Consider the following 23,118-nt stretch of genomic DNA (forward strand, 5'->3'; position numbering starts at 1 on the left):
CGGAAGCTTTTACCCACTTAATGACCTGCTCATTTTTTTTTGTGATACGGCACTGCGTTACTTTAACCACTTCTGGAGCGGAAGGATTTTCCCCCTTAATGACCAGCCCATTTTTTGCGATTCGGCACTGCGTTATTTTGACTGACAATTGCGTAGACGTGTGACGCTGTACCCAAATAAAATTGATGTCCTTTTTTTCCCACAAACAAAGCGTTCTTTTGGTGGTATTTGATCACCTCTACGCTTTTCATTTTTTGCGATATTAATAAAAAAAGAGCGAAAATTTTGCGAAAAAATTGATATTTTCTACTTTGACAGTTAAAAAATATCCAATATATTAAATCTTTGTCATATATTTAGGCCAAAATATATTTAGCTACATGTCTTTGACAAAAAAATTCTCAATGAGCGTATTTTTAACCGCTTTAAGACCGGAAGATTTTACCTCATTCCTGACCAGGCTATATTTTGCGATTCGGCACTGCGTTACTTTAATGGACGATTGGGCGGTCGTGCGACACTGTACCCAAATTAAATTGATATCCTTTTTTCTCCCCACAAACAGAGCTTTCTTTTGGTGGTATTTGATCACCTTTGCGATTTTTACTTTTTGCACTATAAACAAAAAAAGAGCGACAATTTTGAAAAAATAACAATATTTTTCACATTTTTTAATATGAAATTCCCCCAAAAAATGTAAAAATCAAAAATTTTTAACATTTTAGGCCAATTTGTTTTCTGCTACATATTTTTGGTAAAAAAAATCGCAATAAGCGTATTTTAACTGGTTTGCGCAAAAGTTATCGCAGCTACTAACTACGGGAAAGATTTATGTAATTTTTATTGTTTTTTTTTTTTAACGAGTAATGGCGGCGTCTGGCGGCGATCTGCGTTTTTTTTTTTTTTGCAGGACTGCGACATTGCGGCGCACAGATCGGACCCCTAACTGACATTTTTGACACTTTTGGGGGTACCAGTGACATTACTATAGTAATCAGTGCTATATATATGCACTGTTACTGTAATAATGACACTGGCAGGGAAGGGGTTAACTTTATTGGAGATCAAGGGGTTAAATGTATGCCTCATTCTTACTGACGCGTGTGGGGGGAGGGGACAGTGTGACACAGACACAGATCGCAGGTTGAGCTATGCTGAATCCTGTAATCTGTCCCTGTCTGTCACTTAGGAGATCCGTCCACTTTGTTTACACAAGCGGGCGGAATTCCACACTCGATCCCCGACGATCGGGAAAGAGCAGCGGTGATCACCGCCTCTCCTCCCCTGGCCCGACTCCCGCTGTGTCTGAATACAGCGTAAGCGAGCCTCCGGTGGCGCGCGCGCGCCGCCGAGAAGGGGAGGAGTCCAGCGACGTAGGTCTACGTCGCTGGACGATAACGAGCCACTTTGCCGCAGTACCAGCTCAGTGAGCGGTCGGCAAGTGGTTAATATTGGTTGGACCCTGGGCAACCATTTTCTTGGGCCCTCCCGAATCCACGTATCAACTATTTGTGGGCAGTGAGGGCTCAAAGGGCAGCTGCTATGGGCCCCATAACAATGACTGGGCCCGAGGCAGTTGCCCCTTTTTCCCTGTGTTAAAGATGGCCTTGGATGATACAGTATCCCACAAAAGTAAGTACACCCCTCACATTTTAGTAAATATTTTATTCTATCTTTTCATGTGACAACACTGAAGAAATGACACTTTGCTACAATGTAAAGTAGTGAGTGTACAGCTTGTATAACAGTGTAAATTTACTGTCCCCTCAAAATAACTCAACACACAGCCATTAATGTCTAAACCGCTGGCAACAAAAGTGAGTACACCCCTAAGTGACAATGTCCAAATTGGGCCCAATTAGCCATTTTCCCTCTCCGGTGTCATGTGACTCGTTAGTGTTACAAGGTCTCAGGTGTGAATGGGGAGCAGGTGTAGTAAATTTGGTGTTATCGCTCTCACTCTCTCATACTGGTCACTGGAAGTTCAACATGGCACCTCATGGCATAAAATTTGAGATCTCCAGTTCCCATCCCCCACCCACCTGTTGCAGCCATTAGGAGCCAGTCACACACAGCCCATGGGATGTCCCTCTCATTTTGCATGAACCATGCAGCAGCAGGAGTAAGACTCTAAGCCAGAGGCTCTGCGTATACAAACAGAAGCTAATATTGGCCATCTAATGCAGAGTGGCATTAAATATTTTAATCATTTATAAGCATCTCAGATATTTAATTTGTCTCTTTAGGATGATTTGATTAAGACGATCGGAGAGAGCGCAGCACTGGGGGCCTCTGGGATCGTCCTTTGGGGGAACAATGACTACAGTCAGAGCAAGGTAACTCCATATTCATTATACATGTTATCATAAGTGAGCGCAGCCTATTGCATTAGGGTGTGCACCTCACATCTCAAACATGTGTGTAATAAATATATACAGGGCTTTTTTTCTTAGAAAATAGGTGCAGGAACTACCACTTTCGGGGTTACCCCTTGTCTCCGCCCCCTACCTACCTCCGAGCACCGTTCCTAGGTTCCACCCTCTACCCACCTCCCAGTACTGCCCCTTTTAGAGAATACAGAATCAAGTATCATTTGTGGTATTAAGTAATTTGTATGGTATTTGTTAATGATAACAAGAAAAGCAGTAAAATAACAACAAAGGACCCCCCAGAAACAGTAGATCCCACCAGCAACAATGGACCAGCCACAACAAAATACCCCCAGACAACAATAGACCCTCAGCAGCAACAACAGATTTCCCCAAGCAACATAAGACCAACCCCAGCAACAATAGACCCCCTCTGTAAAAATAGATCCCTTCCAGAGACAATAGGTCCCCCAGGAGCAACAGTAGACCTCCCCGTCAACAATAAACCCCCCCGCAAAAATATATCACCTCCAGCAACAATAGATCCCCCACCAGCCAGCATCAAAAGACACCCATAGCAAAGCCCAGCACCCCTTGCCATTACATACATTCAGTGCTGGAGGTGCCGGAACTGCGTTCCCCCGTGTTCCCGCTGAAAAAAAGCCCTGAATATATATATATATAATATATATATACACACACACACGGTGTCAGTAGGGCAGTGGGCGGTGTCAGTAGGGCAGTGGGCGGTGTCAGTAGGGCAGTGGATGGTGTCAATAGGTCAGTGGATGGTGTCAGTAGGGCAATGGACGGTGTCAGTAGGGCAGTGGGCGGTGTCAGTAGGGCAGTGGGCGGTGTCAGTAGGGCAGTGGGCGGTGTCAGTAGTCTTTTATTTTTTAATATTTTTTTTTTTTTACAATTTTATTTTTAATTGTATTTTTTTTACAATTATTTTTTTTTTTAATTTTTTACTATTTTTTTAGGAGCCCAGTTGGGGGGCTTACAAAATAAATGTGAAAACAATAGGGCAGTGGATGGTGTCATTAGAGCAGTGGATGTCAGTAGGGCAGAGGATGGTGTGAGTAGGGCAGTGGAGAGTGTATTTTTAATTTTATTTTTTAACAATTGTATTTTTCTACAATTTTATTTTTAATTGTATTTTTTTACAATTTTATTTTATTTTTTTAGGAGCCCAGTTGGGGGGCTTATAAATAAATGTAAAAACAATAGGGCAGTGGATGGTGTCATTAGAGCAGTGGACGTGTCAGTAGGGCAGAGGTTGGTGTCAGTAGGGCAGTGGACAGTGTCAGAAGTTTTTATTTTTTTATTTTTTTACAATTTTATTTTTTTACATTTTTTTTTTTACAATTTTATTTTTAATTGTATTTTTTTTTTTTTTTTTACAATTTTATAAAAATTTTTTTTAGGAGCCCAGTTGGGGGGGCTTATAAAATAAATGTAAAAACAATAGGGTAGTTGAGGGTGTCATTAGAGCAGTGGACGTGTCAGTAGGGCAGAGCTTGGTGTCAGTAGGGCAGTGGACAGTGTCAGTAGTTTGTTTAAATAAATTTGTAAAAAATAAAAAAACTACTGACACTGTCCACTGCCCTACTGACACCAAGCTCTGCCCTACTGACACGTCCACTGCTCTAATGACACCCTCGACTACCCTATTGTTTTTACATTTATTTTATAAGCCCCCCAACTGGGCTCCTAAAAAAAAAATTAATAAAATTGTAAAAAAAAAAATACAATTAAAAATAAAATTGTAAAAAAAAATGTTTAAATAAATTTGTAAAAAATACATTTTTTTATTTTTTTACAATTTTATTTGTAATTGTATTTTTTTTACAATTTTTTTAGGAGCCCAGTTGGGGGGCTTATAAATAAATGTAAAAACAATAGGACAGTGGATGGTGTCAGTAGGGCAGAGTTTGGTGTCAGTAGGGCAGTGGACAATGTCAGTAGTTTTTCATTTTTTACAATTTTATATTTAAATTTTATTGTTTTACAATTGTGTTTTTAATGTTATTTTTTTACAATTTTGTTTTATAATTTTTTTTTTAATTTTTAGGAGCCCAGTCGGGGGGCTTTGGTAAAATATCAGCTGGGGGAATCTGCGTCACACAGGGGGATTAGGGTGTGCCCAGGCACACCCGGCACACCCCCTGCACACACTTATGCATGTTATTTCCTCCATTGCAGAACGATATTGTTGAAATTTGGATTTTAGTCATTTTGGGAAGTTTTGTCCATTTTCAATCTTGTTGTTATTTCCATCCCCAGCAGTCATGCCTGGCTGTAAAGGAATACACAGAGGAGATCCTGGCCCCCTACTTGAAGAACGTAACAATGGCGGCCATACTATGCAGCCATGCACTATGCTCGGGTAATGGACGCTGTGCCCGCAGATTCATGGATTCTGATGTCTACCTCCACCTGGACCCCCGGCTCTTCACCATCCAGAGGAATCCATTCATGAAAGGGTTTGCGGTGCACGAAAATCTCCCCAGGAAGAAACCGAAACGCTTGTGGCAGCATTTCCAATGTCACTGCTATAAGGGGTGGATAGGAAGCGACTGTTCCCTGAAAGGGCACCAGAAATGAATGGAGAGCGCAAACAGACTTTGGATTAAAAGGCCGCATTTCAATCCAAAGATCCAGGCCACTAAAAATACAATTTATTAATAGAAAAACAGGAAAATCTCTCTAAAATGTTGAAGGATCGAGAGATTTCAATGAAAATTCATAATTTCGTAGAAATGTAATGCAGACTTTGGCGATGCACACTCAGGGTACTGGGTACCCTCCCTCAAGCTGCTTTTTCTATGCCATTTTCTATGGCATTCTATGCATCATGCACTCTTGACCCCTGTACCTTGTGCTTAATGCACTCCTGGCCCCTGCGCTCTGTGCATCATGCACTCCTGGCCTCCTGCGCTCTGTGCATCATGCACTCCTGGCCTCCTGCGCTCTGTGCATCATGTAATCCTGACCCCCTGTGCTCTGTGCATCATGCACTCCTGACCCCCTGCGCTCTGTGCATCATGCACTCCTGACCCCCTGTGCTCTGTGCATCATGCACTCCTGACCCCCTGTGCTCTGTGCATCATGCACTCCTGACCTCCTGCGCTCTGTGCATCATGTAATCCTGACCCCCTGTGCTCTGTGCATCATGCACTCCTGACCCCCTGCGCTCTGTGCATCATGCACTCCTGACCCCTGTGCTCTGTGCATCATGCACTCCTGACCCCCTGTGCTCTGTGCATCATGCACTCCTGACCTCCTGCGCTCTGTGCATCATGTACTCCTGACCCCTGTTTTCTGTGCATCATGCACTTCTGACCCCTGTGCTCTGTGCATCATGTACTCCTGACCCCTGTGCTCTGTGCATCATGTACTCCTGACCCCTGTGCTCTGTGCATCATGTACTCTTGACCCCCTGCGCTCTGTGCATCATGCACTCCTGGCCCCTGCGCTCTGTGCATCATGCACTCCTGGCCCCTGCGCTCTGTGCATCATGCACTCCTGGCCCCTGCGCTCTGTGCATCATGCACTCCTGGCCCCTGCGCTCTGTGCATCATGCACTCCTGGCCCCCTGCGCTCTGTGCATCATGCACTCCTGACCCCCTGCGCTCTGTGCATCATGCACTCCTGGCCCCTGCGCTCTGTGCATCATGCACTCCTGCTGTGTGTTGTATATTGCTGACTTCTGCACTGTGAGTTACACACTTCTGATCCTTGCACTCTGCGTGCTATGCACTTCTGATCCCCGCACACTGGGCATTATGCACTGTTTACTGAGGGGGGTCTGTACTGAGGAGGGGGGGGGGTCTGTACTGATAGTGAGGGGAGTCTGTACTGATGGAAGGCGGAGTGTATACTGAGGGGGGGTCTGTACTGAGGAGAGGGGGGGGGTCTGTACTGATAGTGAGGGGAGTCTGTACTGATGCAAGGGGGAGTGTATGCTGAGGGGGGTCTGTACTGAGGAGAGGGGGGGTCTGTACTGATAGTGAGGGGGGTCTGTACTGATGGAAGGGGGAGTGTATACTGAGGGGGGGGGGGTCTGTACTGAGGGGAGGAGGGAGGGGTCTGTACTGAGGGTAGGGGGGTCTACACTGATAGTGTGGAGTCTGTACTGATGGAAGGGGGAGTGTATACTGAGGGGGGGTCTGCACTGAGGAGAGGGGGGGGGTCTGTACTGATAGTGAGGGGAGTCTGTACTGATGGAAGGCGGAGTGTATACTGAGGGGGGGTCTGTACTGAGGAGAGGGGGGGTCTGTACTGATAGTGAGGGGAGTCTGTACTGATGGAAGGGGGAGTGTATACTGATGGGGGGGTCTGTACTGAGGGAAGGAGGGGGGTCTGTACTGAGGGGAGGGGGGTCTACACTGATAGTGAGAAGTCTGTACTGATGGAAGGGGGAGTGTATACTGATGGGGGGGTCTGCACTGAGGGAAGGAGGGGGGTCTGTACTGAGGGGAGGGGGGTCTATACTGATAGTGAGGAGTCTGTACTGATGGAAGGGGGAGTGTATACTGAGGGGGGGGTCTGCACTGAGGAGAGGGGGGGGTCTGTACTGATAGTGAGGGGAGTCTGTACTGATGGAAGGCGGAGTGTATACTGAGGGGGGGTCTGTACTGAGGAGAGGGGGGGGGGTCTGTACTGATAGTGAGGGGAGTCTGTACTGATGGAAGGGGGAGTGTATACTGATGGGGGGGTCTGTACTGAGGGAAGGAGGGGGGTCTGTACTGAGGGGAGGGGGGTCTATACTGATAGTGAGGAGTCTGTACTGATGGAAGGGGGAGTGTATACTTTGGGGCGGTCTGCACTGAGGGAGGTCTGCACTGATGGAGGGGGGCTCTGTACTGATGGAGGGGGGCTCTGTACTGATGGAGGGGGGCTCTGTATTGATGGAGAGGTGTCTGTACTGAGAGAGAGGGGTCTATAGTGTGGGACGGGTTCTGAACTTAGTGAGGGGGGGGTCTGTACTGAGGGAGGGAGCTCTATACTGTGGGAGGGGTGTCCATACTTAGAGGGGGACTATACTGATGGAGGGGGGTCTGCACTAAGGGAAGGGGGGTCTGTATTGATAGAGAGGGTTCTATACTGATGGAGGGGGGTCTGCACTGAGGAGGGTCTATACTGATGGAGGGGGTCTGTAGTTAGTGGAGGGGGGGCTGTACTGATGGAGGGGGGTCTGCACTTAGTGGGGGGCCCATACTGAGGGAGGGGGGTCTGTACTGAGGGAGGGGGGCCTGTACTGAGGGGGGACTATAGTTGGTGTGTGGGGGGGGGGGCTGACACAATGTTTTTTCCGCACCGGGTGACACCAACCCCAGTGACACCACTGTTATGCACTCATGACCTCTGAACGCTGTATGTTCAGCTTCAAAATTTGCATTTTTTTGTGTCATCTCTGAGGGGGGGGGGGGGTGACCTGTAATTCTATGAATCTCCCTTGGCAGAAAATGTAACTTGTCAAGGATATAAAACATGAAACATTGTTAAATAAATTCTTTTACACTGTGTCATTGAGTGATGTTCCTGTCCTATCTATACCTTAGCTTGGTGAAGGCGGAATTTTTCATGGGGGGCGGAGAATAGACAAACTTCTTCTAAAGATGTAGATCTGCTTAAAGGCGCAGTCCATCTCTAATACCAATGTTTCCTGTTATACTCATATTTAGGATGTAACATAAAATGTGGTCACATTCACCCCCCAAAAGCACCTACTTCCCTAAAATGCGGGGTGCTTCATGCTCTAGGATGCTTTTGTTTGAATTCAGCGAGACTTTGCATGGCTCCACCTACACAGCTGCATCCTCCATTGATGGAGATTTGTGAATAGAAGGACAACAAGTTCCATCTGCCACTGCCACCGAGAGACTCACAGATAGCACCGGCAGCAAGGCAGTGACATCACCATCACCATAGTTCATTGTTTATGTTTCAATGTTTTTTATTAGATTTTTTGTAAGAAAAAGATATAACAGCGCACAAGGAGCCAACATGGCTCAATCATTGTCTTTGAGGGCATTAAATATCACATAATACACAAAATACAATGGTGCCAATTCAGAAAATTACAATATCAAAAATGAGAAACCAATAAATCAGTAACAGGAACGGTAAGCTCAGGTTGGGCATCCAGCTAATGGAGCAAAAAACATAGAGTCATAGAGACAGTGCCCCCTCCATAGCATGCTGAAGGGCTGGAGGTCTGGGCCCGACCCCCCCCCCGGCGCCCCTACGGGAACATACTGCGCCCCTGGGAGAGGACGGCCCCCAACCCCCATACCAGGCCCTCTACCAGTGGGGGGCGTAGCCTGTCATCCGTGCACTGTCAGATAGTACCAGAGAAAAAGTAAGAAAAGAAGGAATAGGGGGAAAAGGGAAAGACAGGGAAGAAAGGAGACAACAGCAGAGGAGGGTGGCAGGAGTGGGAAGATGGGAAAGAGGAAAGAAACATCAGCAGTCAGTGGAAAAATAGAGGGTCGACACCCAGGTCCCGCTCACTCCCTATAGTTCATTGTTTAAAGCAGCATTTAACCCAAAAGCAAACATTTATTACATTGCAGCTTAGATCTGATGGCTGCATTCGTTTTCTTTTTTAGGCTTTCTTCACTGCACTGCCGAAAATGCTGCAGGTGCTGTTGTTCGTGCATGGAGGCACTCAGCTGCCCATTTAAATTAACCCCCCTCCCCCTTCCCCTGGATGTTTGGATGTTGTACTTCCACTTGTTCTAAGTACCTTATTCATGTAAGGATAAAATTACACTTGCAGGTTGGGGGGTTGAAGAAAATTGGCTGTTGAGCCGTGTTATTAGCAGCCCCCTACCCCACCCCATCCCAACTACCCCCCTTAGGTTGCAATGGGCTTACAAGTCATGGTCACCATGCTTTGCATGAAAAGAATTATACCCCTGTTGTGTACAGTAGTTCTGCCTTCTGAACAGGGGCTGACTGGCAACTTTCGGCCCAGTCCATAGGCCCATGGTGCAGCAACTTGGCCCCCTCCCACTCTCCCCCTTCCCAGGCCTCCTCTTGATCCCCATTCTAGGCTGAAGCTCCGTACCAGGTACTCTCTACCAACCGGCCGGTTCCGGGTTCCCAATCTGGCCAGCAGGGGGCTGTTGGGGGGTGCTGTGACAGCTCGGCTGGGGCTGGCCGGGGGAGAGTCTCCATTGGGGCATGTAACTGGACACAGTTTACACCACCCATGCTGGGGGGGGGGGGGGGAGGGCTGCACTCTGTCCTTTTCTTCATCCCGCACTCAGTAGGTCAGCGTTAGGGACTTTTTACTTCTCTTCACCAGGAATCATTTAGGCATGTCTGTGGCAGAAACAGTGCAGCCTTTTTACAGGGCATCAGAGTGGCCCAGGGGGCAATTGCCCCCCTGCCCAGTCCTCCCCTGCTTCTGAATGTGAACCTTAGAAGTGAATAGTGTCGCAACTGCCCTGCAACCACACACAAACACAATGCACTAATGAACACACAGTGATGTGGAGTTTTAGGGGTTAAAACAGGCAGCGAGGTGAAGAGATAATTTTCTAAACTTGCACTGTTTAGGAGACATTCAGAGTGCATGCAGCTGGTGGCGGCACCGGTGTATGCCCTCCGAAGTTCTGGCATACAGTGCCGGACCTTCAGAGCCCGTGCGTAAACAAAGGCTCCCACGCGCATGCGCAGGAGTGACGTCATCGCGCCCCTGGCCACTCATGTTGCCGGAGGCTGCCAACCCAGAAGAATGACCGGGGGAAGGTGTCAGCCCTCTTATCAGTGACAGCACCATGCTGGAGGACTTCATTCTAAGGTAAGTTCCTCATAATTTGCTAGTATGTGATGCATACTAGCACATTATAACATTGTCTTGCAGGGAATTTTTTTTTCTTCACAAACTGCAGTTTATTACCGCTTTAACAGCAGCAACAGTCACTAGAATCCCTCTCTCAGGCCTGTACTCACAGTGTCCCTGGGTATTTGATCCCCCCCCCCCCCAGACAGACCGTCTCCTAAGTGAGACTCCAGACTGGATCCTCAGTGAAACCCTTCTTTTAGCTCTTCAGGATCAGAATAGGCCCCCCCATCTATGCACCTCGGTAAAATTATCAGGATCTTCAGTTGAACTGCCAGGAGGGGCAGCAGCCCTTCTGGCTGGAACCTCTTCCCCTGGGGAGGGACACTGCTCTTCCTGGCTCCAGACTATTTATACACCCCCCAGCCACCTTCTGGACACTTTTCCCCAGAAATTGGCTGAAGTTGCATAAGGGCCCTTTCACACGGGCTTTCCGATCTGCCTGTCAGTTTTCCAGGCGTACCTGATCGGATGCTCCATGCAGCCCTATGGTGCGGCGGATGTCAGCGGTGTCATGTCCGCGGCGCTGACACCCGCTGCAATCCGATCCTGTCCGTGAAATACAGATGGATGGAAACCCTATTTCAGATCTGATCGGATTAAAAACGGAAAGGCGGCCCCTTTTCATCCGATATCCCATAGAGGAGAGCTGGGATCTGACTGGTCTGTCTCTGCAAAGTAAGCGGAAACTGACCTGTCATCCGCCTGCTAAGCAGGGATCAGCGGATCGGTCCCTGCTGAGCAAAGCGGAGTCGGCCGAGTGGAAAGTCCATGTGAAAGGGGCCTAAATATTCAGGCTGCAGATTTGATTCTCCCACCCACTATGTTCTGGAAGTCTATGGAAGGCAGGGGGAAGCAATCAAACTTGCAGCCTGCAGAGCCCAGAGCAGACCAAAGCAATTTAGGAGACTCCCACACAAATATGGAACAGCAAGAGAATATGTGAAGGGCACATCATGTAAATGGGACAATAGTAAGTCCCATTCTGTCCTCAGAATGTATTCTGCTCGTATTGAACATTCTGAGTGGTTTTCTCCAGTGGTGGAGAATTTGCTCATATCAGAGCTGGAAGTTCCTCTTCAGACGTTATGCCGATTTCGTAACGCTCTTATCAGCCGACGTGCGGATTTACCCAGCTGGGAGTTGCACAATTATTTTGCATTCTGCAGATGTTTCCTCTGCACTGGGATCTGCTTCAGTCATTTGTCTGTTGCATTGCCAGAACATTATAACTGGAACCCCCAACATGCACCGTCTATGATCCCAAGGGGTGGTCTTAGTTCGAGCTGATCAGCCAATCAGTGAATCTGCCTCACACAGAGCCGCAGGGAAGAAAAGCAGTGAATCCGGAGGGAGCCCACTCCAGCAAACGGTATTTTTGGGGCCATTATTGTCTTTTGGGAGGGATAAGGGGTTTCAGTTACTCCCTCGCAAAATAACTTCTGAGTATGGGGGGGGCTTCTCCAATTCCCCCTGCTAGTGCCAGGACAAGGTCCTCTAGGCCAGTGGTCCTCAATCCTTGCCTACAGGGCCCACTAACAGACCAGGTTTCAAGATAACTGAAATACATCCCAGGTGATATAATTTGCTGCTCAGTGATTGCAGTACTCTAGTCTGCATCTCCCCAAGGTAATACCTAAAATCTGGCCTGTTAGTGGGCCCTGAGGACCGGAGTTGAGGACCACTGCTCTAGGCTACGGCATACCTCCCAACTTTCTGAGATTGAAATGAGGGACACCTATAAGCAAAAGTATGTAGGAATAGGACACACCCCCTGCCACGCCCTCCTTAACCACTTAAGGACCGCCCACTGCAGGTGTGGAGCTGAGCCTGAAGGATCCTGGAAAGCTGACGGTGGAGTTGTGGGCAGAGTCCTCTGGGAAAAACAGTGTCCGTGAGTACCAGGGGGCTTGCCAAAGGTCTGCCCAGGAAGGGGGACCGCTCCAGAGAAGTCAGAGGATAGAAGGTCAGCTCACACAGTTAGCAAGAGTAAAGGGGGGTGCCAAGTATAACCCTGAAGAGTAAGGGTAAAGGGGGTACCAAGCAGGGCCCTGAAGAGTAATTCACTATACAGTTCGCTTACCTAGTACTTCACTACAGTGGCAAGGTGAAGAAGCGGCCTTGCCGCACTCAACATAGCTCAAGTTGTGCATAGTTCATCCAGTTGGAGTATCCCACTCATCCCTTCCCCCATCCCAAGTTCTAAAATAAAAACAACAAAAACCAAATCCCCTCAACTGTTTCCTGACTGAGCCAAATACTTAAAGCACTAAGAAGTGTTAAGTTGTTGCTATGGGTAACCCAGGGGAATCCGCTTCAAGCAGCTCCCAAGGGAGTAGTGCTACAAATGTATGTGCTTTGGAGGAATAAATCAGCTCTAACGTTGGGTGTCCGATTTGGACTTGTGGATGTTGCTGCATTACGTAGAACTATTAGAATAGTTTTTACATTGTAGCACCCTCCTAGGTAGGTGCTAGTGAGGACATGGCTCGTTTGGCAGGGGGGTGAGTGTAGCACCCTCCTAGGTAGGTGCTAGTGAAAGAAGTATAGTTTTGAGCTCTGTCTGCTTACCAGAGGAGCTGCACGTAAATCTATATTGTTCTTTGTCTACCAGAGAGCAGGATCTGTTAGTGAGGTCTGCTCATTGTGCTCAGTATTCGATTCATTCAGTCTGGAGAGTGTTTCACGCTAGTCCAATAGGGAGGCATGTTGGACAGTGGGAGGAAACCTGACGAATGGGTGCATAGGCTTTTGATACAGTCCTGATGATTGGCAGAGGGCAGGTCACCTTGGTGCATGCTGGGATACTGTATATAAGTCAGGAGGGCATGTGCTGCAGGGTCTTTCGTTGGAGAGTAGAGTCCCGGAGGGAGGGGGCAGCTGCCTCCTCCTCTGTAGGGGTGCCATGCGGTCAAAGGAGATCGTCATGAGGGCCAGAGGAGCGATTGAGAGGAGCTGAACCCAGAGGTCCAGGGAAGCGGACTGAGAGGGGAGACACTGGAGAACCTGTGGCTGCAGTATCATGAGTACAGGGGCTCATGTCAAGGGGCCTGACCTGAGGGGGGCCACCCCTGCTCCTAGGATAGTCAGTGGATGGGTGTCAGCAGAAAGAGGATGCTAGGGAGAGAACCCTGAAGATAAGATAAAATACTGTTCACCAAGTCATCTTGAGGGAAAGCAAGAGACTTAATCCCATTCATCTAAAGTGACAGGAGGAATTAACAGCCTGGCTGTTCCAAACCTACAAGTGAAGTGAAGTAGAAGATAGAAGTCCTCAGATATTGTGAATAGTTAAATTGGAGTATCCCTCTATTCCCTTCTCCTATCCCCATTACAAAATAAACAACAAAAACAACAAAATTTTTTTCACTTTTCAAAAACAACAAAATACCCCTGGACTCAGTGGCGGCTGGTGCTCCATGGGCCGGGGAGGGGGGGGGGAGCAGGCGGACCATACCATACACCCCCCCCCCCCACCACCACACCAGCTCCAGACTGCACACCATAACCCCCCCCCCCCCCCGGTAGCCGGCTCACTCACCCTGGACTGACATGTGGAGGGCAGGAGGCGGCGACGGCTTCCCCCTCAGTCTCCTCCGTAGGTCGGGCTTCCCCTTTGTCTCCCCCTCCTCCTTTGCCAATAGGATGGCTTCTCCTTTTGGCCAATTGGGAAACGGGTCTCAGGACCCAATCCCTGATTGGCCAGGAGGAGAATTAGTGTGACAATAGCGAATATTCATTCACTATTGTCACACAACTGGGTGGGCTCAGGGCGCAGTGCTCTGCACCCCCGAGCCCACCCTTTTTTGAAGCCTTTTAGAGCCTCTGGCTCTAATCACGTGCTTCAAAAAAAAAAAAAACCCATTGGAATCCATGCGTCCGGCGCCCTGCTTGTAGATTAGGGGGCCGGACGCATGGATAGGGGGGACGGCGCCCCTGCGCCCCCAACGGACGGGCTGCCACTGCCTGGACTGTTTATTGAAGGGAGAGCCAAGAGGAATGTAAAAATTGCATTGGCTAATAGCCGTGTGTTGGTAACCAGGGGGACCCGCAGAGTGGAAGCCCTTCAGCAGTCCCTACGGGGGGCAGAACTACAACATTTTAGAATGGGGTGCCTTGAGACTGTCAATAATTTATAAAGGGTGCCTTGCCTGAAAAAAGGTTGAGAAACACTGCTCTAGGGTTCAGGGAGAAAAGGTCAAAGGCACCCCCCCCCCCCCCATCCCCATGAACTGTGAACTACTTAAGCACATAAGTTGCATGGTCTGTCCTTTTCATGCCCCCTGCCTACTAAAGTGTCCAAGGTAGCCACCTCTTCTTCCAACCCTCCGCCCTGCCCGTGCAGTGCATTGAGTGGTCATTAGCCAGGCATGAGCTATGGCACAAGGAGATAGAGAGAAGCCATACATATACTGCACAGTGGCGTCATAACCCCACCACTACATTGTAATCCTATAGGGCTACCCTGGCATTTAAATCTTTTTTCAAACCAAAGATTTAGAGTGAACCTCTGTGCCCCCCCCCCCAAAAAAAACCCCCACACTAGACCCTTATCCGAGTATGTACAGTGCATTGAGAAAGTATTCGGCCCCCTTGAACTTTTCAAACTTTTGCCACATTTCAGGCTTCAAACATAAAGATATAAAACTGTAATTTTTTGTGAAGAATCAGCAACAAGTGGGACACAATCATGAAGTGGAACGAAATTTATTGGATATTTCAAACTTTTTTAACAAATAAAAAACTGAAAAATTGGGCGTGCAAAATTATTCAGCCCCCTAAGTTAATACTTTTGCTGCGATTACAGCTTTAAGTCGCTTGGGGTATGTCTCTATCAGTTTTGCACATCGAGAGACTGAAATTTTTGCCCATTCCTCCTTGCAAAACAGCTCGAGCTCAGTGAGGTTGGATGGAGAGCGTTTGTGAACAGCAGTTTTCAGTTCTTTCCACAGATTCTCAATTGGATTCAGGTCTGCACTTTGACTTGGCCATTCTAACACCTGGATATGTTTATTTGTGAACCATTCCATTGTAGATTTTGCTTTATGTTTTGGATCATTGTCTTGTTGGAAGACAAATCTCTGTCCCAGTCTCAGGTCTTTTGCAGACTCCATCAGGTTTTCTTCCAGAATGGTCCAGTATTTGGCTCCATCCATCTTCCCATCAATTTTAACCATCTTCCCTGTCCCTGCTGAAGAAAAGCCCAAACCATGATGCTGCCACCACCATGTTTGACAGTGGGGATGGTGTGTTCAGGGTGATGAGCTGTGTTGCTTTTACGCCAAACATAACATTTTGCATTGTTGCCAAAAAGTTTGATTTTGGTTTCATCTGAACAGAGCACCTTCTTCCACATGTTTGGTGTCTCCCAGGTGGCTTGTGGCAAACTTTTTATGGATATCTTTAAGAAATGGCTTTCTTCTTGCCACTCTTCCATAAAGGCCAGATTTGTGCAGTATACGACTGATTGTTGTCCTATGGACAGAGTCTCCCACCTCAGCTGTAGATCTCTGCAGTTCATCCAGAGTGATCATGGGCCTCTTGGCTGCATCTCTGATCAGTCTTCTCCTTGTATGAGCTGAAAGTTTAGAGGGACGGCCAGGTCTTCGTAGATTTGCAGTGGTCTGATACTCCTTCCATTTCAATATTATTGCTTGCACAGTGCTCCTTGGGATGTTTAAAGCTTGGGAAATCTTTTTGTATCCAAATCCGGCTTTAAACTTCTCCACAACAGTATCTCGGACCTGCCTGGTGTGTTCCTTGTTCTTCATGATGCTCTCTGCGCTTTAAACGGACCTCTGAGACTATCACAGTGCAGGTGCAGTTATACGGAGACTTGATTACACACAGGTGGATTCTATTTATCATCATTAGTCATTTAGGTCAACATTGGATCATTCAGAGATCCTCACTGAACTTCTGGAGAGAGTTTGCTGCACTGAAAGTAAAGGGTCTGAATAATTTTGCACGCCCAATTTCTCAGTTTTTTATTTGTTAACAAAGTTTGAAATATCCAATAAATTCTGTTCCACTTCATGATTGTGTCCCGCTTGTTGTTGATTCTTCACAAAAAATTACAGTTTTATATCTTTATGTTTGAAGCCTGAAATGTGGCAAAAGGTCGCAAAGTTCAAGGGGGCCGAATACTTTCGCAATGCACTGTATTTTGGCAGGGCATAAGAGGATGAACACGAGTGTGCACTCCTCCTCCTGAACCATGGGGGGGGGGGGGGGTTCCTTACCAAGGGAGATCCCCCCAGCAAAGCACCTTCCCCCATGTTGATGAGGACAAGGGCCTCTTCCCCACAACCCTGGCCTGGCGTTTGTGGGGATCTCCACGTATTGGAACAAGGAAGCCCCCAGATACTGCCCCCCCCCCTGTCAGGCTGACAAGTCGCGGTCCAAGTCGGATCAATGTGAATGCGGTCTAAACGTGGCATGGTTGTTGGTGACAAACAGGGTGGTCTGAGTATTTCTGGGATTTTCACACACAACCAAAGGCATCTTGCAGTGCATTCCTATGGGAAATAAATTTAGAAGAGACAAAGCCAAACCTGGCTGGTTAAACTGTAGAGTCAAAAAACTTATTAGGGGAAAAAAATTGGCCTTCAAGAAGTATAAATCAGAGGGCACAGTATCGACTTTCGAGCAATACAAGGAGGCAAATAAGAAAAGTAAACAAGAAATCAAGATGGCTAAAATCAACTTTGAGAGACAAATAGCGGAGGATAGTAAAAAAAACCCAAAGAAATTCTTTAAATATATCAACAGCAAAAAAACTAGGGCAGAGCATATTGCACACATAATTGACGATGATGGGAGGATGGTTACAGAGGACACTGAAAAAGCAACCGTGCTGAATGCTTTTTTCTCGTCAGTCTTTACACAGGAAAAAGAGGGGTACACTGACCATGACTGTATGGTTAGTAGTAATACACAGGACTTGCCACTATGGTTAACAGAGGGTGAAATCAGGGAAAGGCTGGATAAACCTAACACAAACAAATCACCAGGCCCGGATGGCGTACATCCGAGAGTACTCAAGGAACTCAGTAAGGTTATATCCAGACCACTGTTCCTGATCTTTGCTGACAGTATTAGGACAGGAGATGTACCAGGGGATTGGAGGAAGGCTAACGTGATTCCGATATTCAAAAAGGGCCAGAGGCATATCCCGGGAAATTATAGGCCTGTCAGTTTGACATCAATAGTATGTAAACTTCTGGAGGGGATGATAAGGGACTATATCGTAGAGTTTGCTAAAGACAACAACATCATCAGCAGTAATCAGCACGGGTTTACAAATGGGCGTTCTTGTCAAACCAATCTATTAACATTCTACGAGGAGGTGAGCTGTGAGCTAGATAGGGGGAGACCAGTGGATGTGGTGTACTTGGATTTCGCTAAGGCGTTTGATACAGTTCCCCACAAGCGCTTAATTTATAAAATAAGGTCTGCAGGTATTGACAGCAGGGTTTGCTCTTGGATACGGAATTGGCTTAAAGGGCGTGTCCAAAGAGTGGTAATAAACAGCGCATACTCAGACTGGTCTGAGGTAGTAAGCGGGGTGCCCCAGGGCTCAGTCCTGGGACCAACCTTGTTCAATTTATTCATAAACAACATTGAGGTCGGGATCAGTAGTTCGATATCAGTTTTTGCAGATGACACAAAATTGGGCAGGGCAATAACTGCACAGCATGAAGCAGATATCCTACAGGATGACCTAGACAAAATAACAGAGTGGGCAACAACATGGCAAATGAGGTTTAACGTGGAGAAGTGTAAGGTTTTGCACTTGGGGACTAAAAACATAAAAACACAATACACGTTAGGAGGGGAACCCTTGGGGGAATCAAAAATGGAGAAGGATCTGGGAGTCTTGGTTAATGATAGATTAGGCAACAGCATGCAATGTCAAGCGGCAGCTGCCAAAGCCAGCAGATTATTAGCATGCATAAAGAAAGGGATGTATTCCAGAGATAAGACTATAATCCTTCCACTTTATAAAACTCTGGTCCGACCTCATCTGGAGTATTCTGTCCAGTTCTGGTCGCCAGTCCTCAGGAGGGATGTGTTGGAGCTGGAGAGAGTCCAGAGAAGGGCAACTAAACTAATTAGGGGATTGGAGGACCTTGACTATGAAGAGCGTCTACAATCGCTCGATTTATTCTCCCTGGAGAAGAGACGTCTGAGGGGGGACATGATAGCAATTTATAAATATCTTAATGGGGATCCCAGCTTAGAAAAAAAGCTGTTCATTCGAAGGGATTGCACGAGGACTCGAGGGCATACAATGCGATTAGAGGAGAAGCGTTTTAACCTCAGGCAACGCAGGGGGTTCTTTATTGTTAGGGCTACAAGATTGTGGAATTCTCTACCACAAGAGGTGGTTTCTGCGGGTAGTATGGTGGCTTTCAAAAGACTCTTAGACTTACATCTCAAGGATCAGAACATTCAGGGGTATGAGAGATGATTACGGCCACACACACCTACACAGGTTGAACTGGATGGACTATTGTCTTTATTCAACCTCACCTACTATGTAACTATGTAACAACCATCTCTCGGGTTTACAGAGAATGGTGGGAAAAAAGGGGTGTACTCACTTTTGTAAGATACTGTTTCTTATAATTTATACCTCATGCATATAAATAAATAGACCTGTATATAGGACAATCATGGCATCACATCAAAGATAAGATCTCATAGGCGATAACTTTTGCGCAAACCAATCAATATACGCTTATTGGGATTTTTTTTTACCAAAAATATGTAGCAGAATACATATTGGCCTAAATTGAAGAAGAAACTTATTTTTTAAAAAATGTTTTCATTGGATAGGTTTTTTAGCAGACAGTAAAAAGTATTGTTTTTTTTTTTTTTTTTTTAAATTGTCGGTCTTTTTTGTTTATAGCACAAAATAAAAATTGCAGAGATGATCAAATACCACCAAAAGAAAACTTGTGGGCCAAAAAACGACATAAATTTTATTTGGGAACAGCATCGCACGACCGCGCAATTGTCAGCTAAAATAACACAGTGCTATATGACAAAAAATATTACGTTTGTATGCCCTAAAATTAACTTAATGCATTTAAACTGAAACTTTCACCATTTTATTCTCTAGGAGATCTGATTTCAGAAAACAATTCAAGGGTAACTCCAATTTCATGGGGAAAAATAGCAAATAAAGAAAAAAATAATATAGCGTATACAATTGTGACACAAATCATATTGTAATTAAATGTTATTTCGCTGTAATTTTCTGAAAATGCAATATGGCCACCTAGAGGCGCTCTGGCGCCCCAAGAAACAATATTTCCTGCTTGTGTGATTGGCTCACCAACTTTCCCAGAAGTCTGCACTAAGATACAAGTCAGATTTCTGGCATCTCCTGCAACAAAAAAAAATCATTTTTGGTTAGATAATCCAATAGGAACACTTCTAAAGGGATGCAGGTCCAGCAGATTTCCTCATTAGGGCTCTGCAGGTGCACAGCTGATAGATAATTATGAAACCACTCCCATTAGACTCACTTTCCCACAGAGGCACAGAGAAACAAACAGGGATTTCTTCAGAATAACAAAAGGTAGGAATCTGCAACAAAGTTTGTTACAATCCCTGCAATGTACAGAGATCACCCAGAGGGGAATGTTTTTTTCTCAACAAAAGTGGAGTTACGCTTTAGCGCCGGTTCACATTACCGCGACGCTACTTCCAGGGGTGACCTCCGAGATCGCGGTGCGAGCAGCGCGCCGCGACCTCGGAGCGGCCGCCACGGACTTCATAACATTGAAGTCTATGGCGGTCGCCTCCGGGTCGCCCCAAAGAAGCTCCGGACCCTTTTTCTAGGTCGGAGCGACTTGTGTCGCTCCTATTAGAACGGGTCCGCAGCTTCCCTATGGGAGGCGACCTGCGGCAACCTGTGAGGCGACCAGGTCGCCTCACAGGTCGCCCTAGTGTGAACAGAGCCTTAATATTTTGGGGGTTTTACATAATATTCAGGCCTAAAATGATTTTTCTAAACATGTGCTGCAGTTCTGGCCACAAAAAGGTTAAAAGATAAAAAGGCTGCAAACTCAGCTGCTGAATGTGCTTAAAAAATGCAGAAGTTTACACTTGAACTGTAAATGTGGATTTTTCTGTCTGCGGTGTCACTGTCACGCTACAGTCTAAGTAACCTGGAGGCCACGAGGGCACCGAGCCAACAAGGAGGTCCCATTTATTCTTCAAACATATTACATCTTGTTGGTATGAAGTTACAAAGGCGTTCACTTCAATCAAGAAAATTATACAATATGTACAGTGTTTCATTTTTTTTAAAAAAGATACAATATATATTTATATTAAGAGATACTATTGGGGGGGATTTATTAAAACTGGAGAGTGCAAAATCTGGTGCAGCTCTGCATGGCAGCCAATCAGTTTCCAGGTTTTATTGTCAAAGCTTAAATTAATAAATTGAAGTTAGAAGTTGATTGGCTTTCTCTCCTCTCCTCTTCTCTCTCCTCTCCTCCTCTCATGTCTCTCCTCTTCTCTCTTCTCTCACTTCTCTCCTCTTCTTTCTCCTCTCATCTTCTTCTCTTCTCTCCTCTCCTCTCCTCACCTCTCTCCTCTCCTCTTCTCTCTCCTCTCCTCTTCTCTCTCCTCTCCTCTCCTCTCCTCCTCTCATGTCTCTCCTCTTCTTTCTCCTCTCATCTTCTTCTCTTCTCTCATTTCCTCACCTCTTTCCTCTTCTCTCCTCTCCTCTCCTCACCTCTCTCCTCTCCTCTTCTCTCTCCTCTCCTCTTCTCTCTCCTCTCCTCTCCTCCTCTCATGTCTCTCCTCTTCTTTCTCCTCTCATCTTCTTCTCTTCTCTCATTTCCTCACCTCTTTCCTCTTCTCTCCTCTCATCTTCTCTCTCCTCTCCTCTCTCCTCTCCACTTCTCTCTCCTCTCCTCTTCTCTCTCCTCTCCTCCTCTCATGTCTCTCCTCTTCTTTCTCCTCTCATCTTCTTCTCTTCTCTCATTTCCTCACCTCTTTCCTCTTCTCTCCTCTCATCTTCTCTCTCCTCTCCTCTCCTCTTCTCTCTCCTCTCCTCTCCTCCTCTCACGTCTCTCCTCTTCTTTCTCCTCTCATCTTCTCTCTCCTCTCCTCTCCTCTTCTCTCTCCTCTCCTCTTCTCTCTCCTATCATCTTCTTCTCTTCTCTCATTTCCTCACCTCTTTCCTCTTCTCACCTCACCTCTCTCCTCTCCTCTTTTCACATCTCTCCTCTTCTCTATCCTATCCTCTTCTCTCTTCTCTCCTTTTCTATCTTCTTCTCACTCCTCTCCTCTCCTCTCCTCTTCTCCTCTCTTCTTCTCACTCCTTTCTTCTCCTCTCCTCTCCTCTTCTCTTCTCCTATCTTCTTCTCACTCGTCTCCTCTTCTTTCTTCTCTCCTCTTCTCTTCTCTTCACTTCTCTTCTCTTCTCTCCTTTTCTCTCCTCTCCTCTACTCACTTCTCTCCTCTCCGCTTTTCTTCTCTTCTTTTCTCTTCTCTTCTCCTCTCCTTTACATCTTCTCTTCTACTCTCCTCTCCTCTCTTTTACCTCTTCTCCTCTCGTTTACCTCTTCTCTTCTCCTCTCCTTTACCTCTTCTATTCTCCTCTCCTTTACCGCTTCTCTCCTCTACTCTCCTCTCCTCCGCTCCCCTCACTTTTCTCCTTTTCTTTCTCCTCTGCTCTCCTCTTCTTCTCTTCTCTTCTTTTCACTTCTCTTCTCTCCTCTCTTTTTCTCTCTTCTCTACTTACTTCTCTCTCTCCTCTCCTTTTCTCTCCTCTCCTCTTCTCACTTTTCTTCTCTCCTCTCTCTTTTTTTCTCTTGCAAAAGTTAAACTAATAAACATGCATGAAGTGTAATGGGTGACTGTGCTGCGGGCGGTTGGTCTGCTGTTATGGTGTCAGTGACTGGGAGGGGAAATAACAGGAACTGACGGGACAGAGAGAAGGAAGAGGGAACAGCCGGCAGAGGAGAAGGAGAGAAAACAATGTACAGAAAACATCCTGCCCAATCCCTGGGACAGAATCCTCCTGCGCAGTGCCCGCCGCATCCTATGGAAGAACAGAGGCGACACAACTCCCAATGAACGGAGGCGATGAAACTTCCAAAACTTTGTCCTGATCGGGACCAGACTGACCCCAATATCCAATCTGCAATCTGATTACTTATCAGTAAAAGGTCAGAGTATCATGTCTAACACTTCATCATCATCATCATCATCATCCACATCCACATCATCATTATTATTATTGTTATTATTATTATTTTGATGTTATTTTTTATTATTGTTATTGTTGTTATTTATTCATATTATTAGTAGTAGAATAATAGGCTGTCAAAACTTTATATACACCTTTTAGTTTTGGATAGAGTGGAGAGGGATTAGAACCTCTATCAGGGTTTCATTGCTGTGTCCCCACTAGGTAGATTCATCCTCTCTATTTGTTCTTGGGTCACTCGTGTCACTAAGTCTGAAAGTGAATAAAAAACTTCAAACTCTACCTAAAAAAAGAAGTGAAGGGACAACTGTTTGAAGGGAGTTGCCTCGCTTTCTTCTCACTTCCTCTTGCACCTTCGGGACAGAAAGTACGTATGTAAATTGCAGCGCTTAAAGTGAGACTTCTTTGTTATAATCTTCACTGCAGTGTTCCTAAACCAAATAAAATGTCCCATGTGCATAACGTTGTCCATCCATGTCGTGAATTGCAGCTGCATAGGTGAGACCAGCAGTGGCACCAACATATGGACGGAAGACTCACCAGAGAATTGGACAGTATTTAATTTTTTTAAAAGCTACAATAAATTCATATTAAGAGATAATATTGGGGGAGATTTACTAAAACTAGAGAGTGCAAAATCTGATGCAGCTCTG

General features: G+C 46.3%; 1 protein-coding gene across 1 annotated transcript in view; it reads left to right on the top strand.

Moving 5' to 3' along the window:
- Window positions 1–23,118, top strand: part of LOC309562117 (uncharacterized protein) — an 80,073-nt gene that overhangs the window by 47,873 nt on the left and 9,082 nt on the right. Inside the window, exons 7-8 of the mRNA XM_082266248.1 lie at window positions 2,247–2,336; window positions 4,656–4,855. Coding sequence (XP_082122374.1) covers window positions 2,247–2,336; window positions 4,656–4,855 — 290 coding nt within the window. The remainder of the gene's footprint in view (window positions 1–2,246; window positions 2,337–4,655; window positions 4,856–23,118) is intronic.

This window comes from Pelophylax lessonae (genome assembly GCF_965119305.1).
Source record: "Pelophylax lessonae genome assembly, chromosome: 8".
NCBI classification, from domain to species: domain Eukaryota; kingdom Metazoa; phylum Chordata; class Amphibia; order Anura; family Ranidae; genus Pelophylax; species Pelophylax lessonae.